The 7,852-nt window shown below is 37.1% G+C and overlaps 1 protein-coding gene across 2 annotated transcripts; it reads right to left on the reverse strand.

Moving 5' to 3' along the window:
* Positions 1-839: 839 nt before the first annotated feature.
* and2 (actinodin2) lies at positions 840-5,093 on the reverse strand. 2 transcript variants are annotated; one of them, XM_053502865.1, is made up of 5 exons: positions 5,009-5,093; positions 3,477-3,555; positions 2,837-2,881; positions 2,499-2,644; positions 840-2,391 (listed from the first exon to the last, which is right to left on the reverse strand). In XM_053502865.1, exons 2-5 carry the CDS (start codon positions 3,538-3,540, stop codon positions 1,267-1,269), a joined length of 1,380 nt encoding a protein of 459 aa, XP_053358840.1. In that variant the 5' UTR covers positions 3,541-3,555; positions 5,009-5,093; the 3' UTR covers positions 840-1,266. The 2 variants fall into 2 exon arrangements, with proteins under 2 accessions (XP_053358840.1, XP_053358832.1); XM_053502857.1 differs by having other exon boundaries at positions 2,499-2,647.
* Between the last annotated feature and the right edge of the window lie 2,759 nt (positions 5,094-7,852).

The raw sequence follows: 7,852 nt of genomic DNA on the forward strand, positions 1-7,852 counted from the left end.
ATATGATTTGATTCAATGTTTGGGCAATGCAATTTCCTATTCAGTAGCACTAATATTCATTGTCTGTTTGACAAGTGGTGTATAGTATTTATTATTATTAACACCGAACTGTTGTTAGGTCAGCACTGTTACCTTGCCCCTCCAAGGTGTGGGTTTGATTAGGCTAATTGGAGTTCCCAAATGGGCGCTGTGTGTGTGTGTGTGTGTGTGTGTGTGTGTGTATGAGTAACCCAACCAGGGTGTTCTCTACCTTGTGCCCTAAGACACCTGGGCTAATCCCCAGCCCCCCGTGACCCTGTATACAGGTTAAGCAGTAGAGAAGATGAAAGAATGAATGAAATGCTGTGTAACTTGTGATATTGATTGTTTAACTCATGTTTAAAACTGAAGCAACCCCACATCATAACACAACACTGCCTCCGGAAGCCTGTAAAAAAGGCACTATGCATGATGGGTGCGTCGCTTCATGCACTTTTCTTCCTTTCCTGACACGCCCATCCCTTCAGCGTTTCAGCGTGTAAGAGATACACTTAGTAAAAATACAAATGAAACTAAATGACTAAGAAAGATGGTGTGATGGACTTGGGGAATTTAGAAACTGATATGTATATTAGCATAACTTTGTATACCCCTACTGTAATGCGAACTTCTAGTCATAAGTGCAGTTGGATTTCATTGTTCACTCTGTATTATTTGCTGAGAACTTTATTTGTTTATACCAACTTGAACAGTGTCCAAAAACATGAAAATAATGACATATTTGAAGCATATTTTTTCAATCAATTCATCAATATTAATCTGAAGTCATTTTTATCAGCAGCCATAAAAACAGCAATAAAAACAATTTATTTAGTAATTTTATTTATGCAGTAAATGATATAAAAAAATTCGTATGTTCAAAGGGCTGTAATGCAATATTATTCACAATTCAAAAATGGTTGGTGCGTTGGTCTTACTAGGCAATCCTGCATATCATTCTGGTGAGCATGGAGTATTAAAATGAACAATAGTAATTTGACTAGAAAATCTGAGTGTGTTGCCCATGTTCAAGTAAAGTCCTGTGATCCTGCCGTACACTTAATGCTAGAAAGTAATGATTTAAAATCATCTCTATAATCTATCTTTTCTGAAGTGTGAGATTTAGCTTCATGACCAGGAGGTCATTGCTGACCTGAGGGCTGAAGGCTTTAGCATGTTTGCAAGTTCCTTTTAAAACATTACACATGGTTTAAGAATTAAAACATATTCAGATACTGGCATGTTCTCTTATTTCTTATAGTGACCCAGGTATCCCCTCAAGAAGTCCTCAAAACGTGCAACTTGGTACTGTGGAGCTACATTGGCAGTGCTGGCGTCTCCACTTTCCGGCTCATCCTTGGGTTCCTCAGCTGTCTTTTTGTTGTCTTTGGGCTCTGCTCGGCGCAGACGGCAATTGTAGTCAATCTCAGGATCACAGTCAGGATGAGGTAAGATGATGCCATCCTGGATGTTTTTGGCTGCCTCAAAGGGAGCCGGAGGAGAAAAATTGCTGCAGTTGGGGTCATAAGGATGACATTCTGGCGTGGCACTGGACTTCACAAATGGTTTCATTACGGCAGCTAGGTGGAGAGGAGACAGCTGTCCTGGTGACACATACTGCAGCACAGGAGCCTTAAGTGTAACCAGCCTGTTAGCAGTAAGAGGATTGCACCCCTTCTCAAACAGAGGGTTGCAGTACGGCTCTTTAGGAGCCTCATCTGCACTTTGGGCAGCTGGGGCTATATTACTGACACAAAGAGGGTCAACAGCAGGGTTACAATGAACATGATACAGACCTGATGGACTCTTGGCTAGCATTCTAGGCACGCAATAAGGGTCTTTTGAGGGGTCACATCCCAGGTATGCGTAGGAAGGCACTGGGGAAAGTGCAGGCCTATAACCATGAGCAGCACGCAAGTGGTATTGCAAGCACTCTACATCAGATGGGTTGCAGATCCGGAGCAGCTCAGCTCTCTGTTCATTTGAGAGGAAAGGTTCCATTGCTGGGGCATAGTAATGGTACCCGGATGGGGTTTGTATAGGCGTAGGGACCAGAATGGGACTAGGAGATTTAACTGAAATAGGAGCAGGAGGAGGCTCCTCAGGTGCTGCTCGAGGAGCAACAGAAATGATACAGTAGGGATCAAGATATGGGTTGCACATATTCACTGGAGCTTGCTTAATGGCAGCAGGCAAAGCAATCTTAGCTGTGGGCTTGCTGGTGTACTCTGGAATGCAGTCAGGGTCATCTGAACGAGCACAGTTCTTGTAGACTTCACTCAAATGGGAGAGGTAATGTTTGTATGAATTGTCCCCCTCAACCCGGTGTTTATTCTGCAGATAGATCAGGTAGAGCTGGTCCAAACTCTCAATCTGTAAATGTGAAAACATGTGAACAGGTGAAGAGTGAGAGTGATCTGTGCCTAACAGCAATCTTTCAACACTACCAGTTCATTTGTGTATTAGATGAGATTACATACTCCCTCTTGGTTGTGGGTTTCCATGTAGTACTTGTACCAGGCCCAAAATTCAGGTAAGCGTCTGTAGTAAGCAACAGGATTCCTCTTATTGCGTGTCAGTTTTTTCAGGGCTAATGAGCTGGCTGGCTTCTCTTCAGCAATCTCAACTACTAAACACACAGAGATATTGTCTATTTAAAAAAAAATGGCCGGTTTGGAATCAAATACAAATATGATGACAGTGACAGAATGTGTGATGTTATGGACATAACAATATCTTGTGTCTAAATTATTTCTGGATAAGGATATATTAATCAGTCACCAATGAGTCCACATCAAGTTTTAAAAAAGTCACTTACCTTGGTCTTTTTCTGGGTGCCCCACAGGACCAGCCCCGAGAAAATCTAATAATCGTTAAAAGAAAAATGTATCTGTCAGGAACCAGATGTGCCAGATGTCTTAAAGGAAGAAAAAATGCCAATCGACTAATAAGCACTTAAGAGCAAGAACTTTCCCTGTTTATGGAACCTGAGGCATGTCCTACAGATTCATAGTCTTTTTCCCTACACAGGTGGCTTTTACCACTGTCAGAAGGGGCTTACTGCAACTGTGGCGCCCTATAAGGGCACCCATTAAACTACAAAGAGCATGGGTTGTGCGCCTGAAGGCTGCAGCTTTAATTGCTTTAACGTTGTTATAAAAGAAGATGAAGGGGGTCAAAATGGTTTGTACAGTTAACATTATGACAGTAAGTGTGCCATGCGTCTGCACCCCCAGTTGGTGCCTTTAGATCTTTATGGCCTGGGGGAAAAGCACTGTCAGCTTATCATTAGCAGACCTTGGGGCTTATTTTTACAGTATACTGTAGTAATAAAATGCATGCTCAGTACCACATTTGAATATGATATTATATAATAAAATATGTTCGAGTGTATGTGTAAGTGTAAAGAGTTGAATAAATCTCATTACAGAAAGATGTGCTATAAGGTTTAATCATACCTGGCATTAAAATGATAGCAAGCACAGTGCCAGTAAACAGCAATGACAGCTTGATTTTGGCCATTTTTTTTTACAGCTCCTATAAATGAACCAAAGTAAAAAACACAGAAAGGATAATAACAGCTATTTACCACCATATTTAAATGGAATTGTGATGTGAAAATTTTAATTCTAATTTAAATTACAATTTTAATTTAATTAATTATTTAAGGTTTATTATCTCATTCACATTTTCTGATCTCACTTTTTCCATTACCAGTAGGAAAGTAATTGTCATTTTCATATCAAATACCACTGGTACGATACTAGTGGGTCAAATAAGTGGCTGATTTAAAGCACTTAAATTATCCCTTACTTCATATACAGTACAAGTAGACTAAAGGAGATCCACAAATATTTAGCCAAAAATTTGACCATACTTTTTATTTATATACAGCAAGAAAAGTGTGGTCCAAGTACAGAGCCCTGTGGTGTACCATAAGCAGTATTATAACACAATAATTAAGCCATTAAATATGTATCAAATTAATTGAAGGTTAGACGGGCCAGTGAGATATTTTAAACATATAAGTTGAATATATATAATATACAATTTGATTGATATTTTAACCTATTTTAGAAGTTGAATAAAGAATTTTTTTAAATTAAATATAATAGAAAAAGATCATAATAAGATCAAATCTCTTAATAGTGTAAAACCGTGTATAAGAGTCTAGATCTAGTCTAGAAGTTTGGCAATACTGTAGGTGGATTTCATACATCTGAAATTGCATTTATTTTATAAGCATCAATTATTACAATAGTATGACAATGAATATCTTTTGAATGTTTTACGAAAGTGGTTTGAAAAACAATATGACCTTGACAGCTCTGCATGGATCATTAATAAGGAAATTAATTGTCTGCTAATTAAAAAACCTTAGGGTACTGTTATTTGATGGACAACGAATGTCCTGTCTTGTACAGACAGTTTAAAGTCTTTAGTAGTACTGAAATGTGTCAATTTATGAGTTTTTAACTTTGCCTAGCTACTGATTATTTTTCATTTTAACTTTAATTTTAGCTTTTTATATTTTTTATAAGACAGAAAGCCATGGTACATTTTTTTTCCACTGACTGTCCACTTAAATCTTTTATTAGGCAGGTTTGTTTCTTGTTATGCGAAAGTATTTTACAATGCAAATGGAAGAAATATAATATTTACTATAAAATTTTAAATATAACACATATAATTGAACATATAATGCAATTCATGGAAAAATAAAATAAAAAAATTTTAATATATAAAATTTTAATTACTTATAACATTCAATTAAAATTTTATTTTTTATATCGCTTTTAATAATGGTCATTGTCTCAAAGCAGCTTTACAAAATGAAAAGAAAATTCAATTTTTAAAACATTCAATCATAGACAATTCATAATTTTAATTTATTAATTTATTTTTAAGAATGCCCTAAATCATTGTTGCATAAAATCAAAAAATGCATACAATCATCATTAAATCTGTGGAGCATTGCTGATATTCTTACCTGATTCAGCCCAAGTGCTCAAAGCTCCAGACAGACAGGGGTACCGAAATCAACTCTACATCCAATCTCTCTTCTTCCTGAAGACCCACTGGGCAGTGGAGGGCAACATTTTTAAGGAGGTCCATGATCATTAAAAATCTGAAAGGCTTGGCATATGGTAGGGGTTTGCTTCTATCCTCAGTAGGATTGGCTCAAACAAAACAGGCTGAGCAACCAATCCAGGTTCTGTAACATTACCTGAAAAAGCAGAAGTTGCATAAAAATAATGGATGAAATGCATTGAGTTGTTTGAACATGTCACTTGCTCTTTTAGGGTCAAATTTTCTAGATGTAATTTACTATAAGGACTGTCCTTCTTCCACAAGTGTATTGCCTTGTATCACCATTTGGACCTCAAAAATTTCAAAAGTAGCAGTTATTGTACCACACATCATTTATTAATAGCTGTACAATGAGTCAGCAGAATAATTGATCTCATGTAGTTTGTGATTTTTGTCACTTGTATCCCATGGATGAAAAATTGGGTGTTATTTGTTTTATCTATTTCTATTAAATTTCTCATCATTTTATTTGTACAATGACAGAATGGAATAGCACCTACCAGGATATTTGATAGGTAGAAAAAAATAGAAGTAACCCAGGGAACCCCATTTGGACACGGCATGAACATGACCCCAGACAGACATACACTAGACACTCTGCACCAACATGCATTCTTTTGTCAAAATTGAATAATCATTTCCTACAGCAAGCTTAATGTTGTTTTACATGAAAATGTGACTTTCTATTCACAATCAAGCAGGTTTCTCTCTAAAGATGATACTTGAGGGGTTCTTTTTTTGTCAATTAATGTATGTACTGCATATTTCAATGCATATGCTGTACCTGTTTAAACAGAAGGTTAACAAGAAAGGCTTTCCTTTGCTTTTATAAATAAAACTGTAACTGATATATAGTCTGTCATATACATGTACCAATACAGTCAATCTATATATAGTTTTTTAAAATCAACATACTACATAAGAATAATTCATGGGATAAAAGGTTAACCATTAAAAATGCCAATGTACATTTAGGACTCGTAAAGAACAATAATAACTCTTTTTTTATCGTGCAGGAGAACACTTTACATAGTGGTTCACTGAAGACCTATTCATCATCTGTCATCATATGTGCATTTCTTGCAAGTTGGATCAGCTCCTGTGCTATACTAAAATATATAATTACATCTTAAATGTGAAGAAAACAGGTGTTTTGTCTAGAATGCAAACCTGCAATATAGCCCGGAAGCACTAGAGTGCAGATAGATAATGTAGCCTCATAATTTTAACACAGCTCATGAAAAAAATGCCAAAGATTCTCAGAACTTTGAAACATCTGGAACCGAAGAGGCTCACCACCGTACTGTGCCTGAAGTCTTCTGTAAATGTCAATTCATTTTATGCCTTCATTCACGAGAAATTCCCACAAGTCCCAGTTTGACTTGAACACGCCTTCTATTATCCGATTACATTACTATCTTCTGTGACACAAAACGTTTATTTCTGTGACCTTATGCAAAATAGCATTATAATACTTCAACTGATGGATTCTTCCTAAAAGACAGATTCATAAACAGCAGGTAAGAAAGGACCTAGTAATAAAACTTGGATTCTGTGCCCTGCTTGACAGTGTGTTTATGGTATGTCTGTTTTTTATTTGTGAGGCGGGAAGTAATTTCATTAGGCAAACTGGCCTGCAACACCTTTGACTTTAAAATATCACATTTTATCACATATCGCACCAGACATCATTCAGATTCTGATGTATTATTTGTCATTCAGTCTTGGCTATTATCATTATTCCTTACTTCTCAATGACAAAAATACAAATAAAAAGAAAAGAATATTTGAATAAAAATAACAATTTGATATCTTTTTGAGTATTTCTGTTACTTTATTTAAGTTTAAATGAGATGGCTGATTTTTAGGGGGTACCAGATTTGGTCATGAAAGAAGCAATCAGGGTGTTCAATTACAGATGATAGCAGCAGAAGACCTCTAGTGGTGTGCTATGAAGTCTGAAACCAGAACAGTAGCAGGGGATCCTCTGTCAGCTCTAGGTTGTGGAGTGGAGAATTTGTGGATCAGACTTGTTTCTCCAGTGCATCCCATAGGTGTATGATTGGATTTGGGTCTGATGAGTTTGGAGTCCATGACTTCACCAGGTGTCTTGGGCTTTTTGGCTGATGGGTTCCCTGCATGTCAGGCTGGGGTGCAGTAGGTCTTCTGGTGCCTTTGGATAGCATTGATCTTTTCAGCAAGTTGTGCTGCATTAGACTTTACTGTGAGATCAGATCAGACAGGTTAGCCTTTGCTCCCCACAAGATCAATGAGCAGGTCATAGGTGGTTCCAGGTGGAAAGATCCTATAGAAGGCAGAGAAAGAGAGAGACACTTAACCTCATGTTTCTATTATGGGTAATATACAGTAAATGATCATCTAATGGTGGACCACCATATGGAACAAGACGGCAAGAAGGCTTGATGGATCATACTTAGTCCTAGTTCACATGTGCTACAACATTAGCCCAGCCCTGTGAATTGTTTAACATTCTGTTAGAAATACCTTGCATCACCAGCAAGCCAATGTATGGGCTGTAGTTACTATTTAGTGAGACAATTCCATAAGGTTTAAAGTGCAAGTGCAGATTTATAACTGACAAACACAGTTATACAGTGTATACCAGCAGTAGCAAACAAGCCTACACAAGATCATGCATGTGGCTGCAGTTGCAGTTGTGAGTGCTGTAACATTCGATGAATTATGCTTAGAATATAGAAGAAAACTGGAGGACAGGACACAT

The sequence above is a fragment of the Clarias gariepinus genome, chromosome 1 (assembly GCF_024256425.1).
Source record: "Clarias gariepinus isolate MV-2021 ecotype Netherlands chromosome 1, CGAR_prim_01v2, whole genome shotgun sequence".
NCBI lineage: Eukaryota > Metazoa > Chordata > Actinopteri > Siluriformes > Clariidae > Clarias > Clarias gariepinus.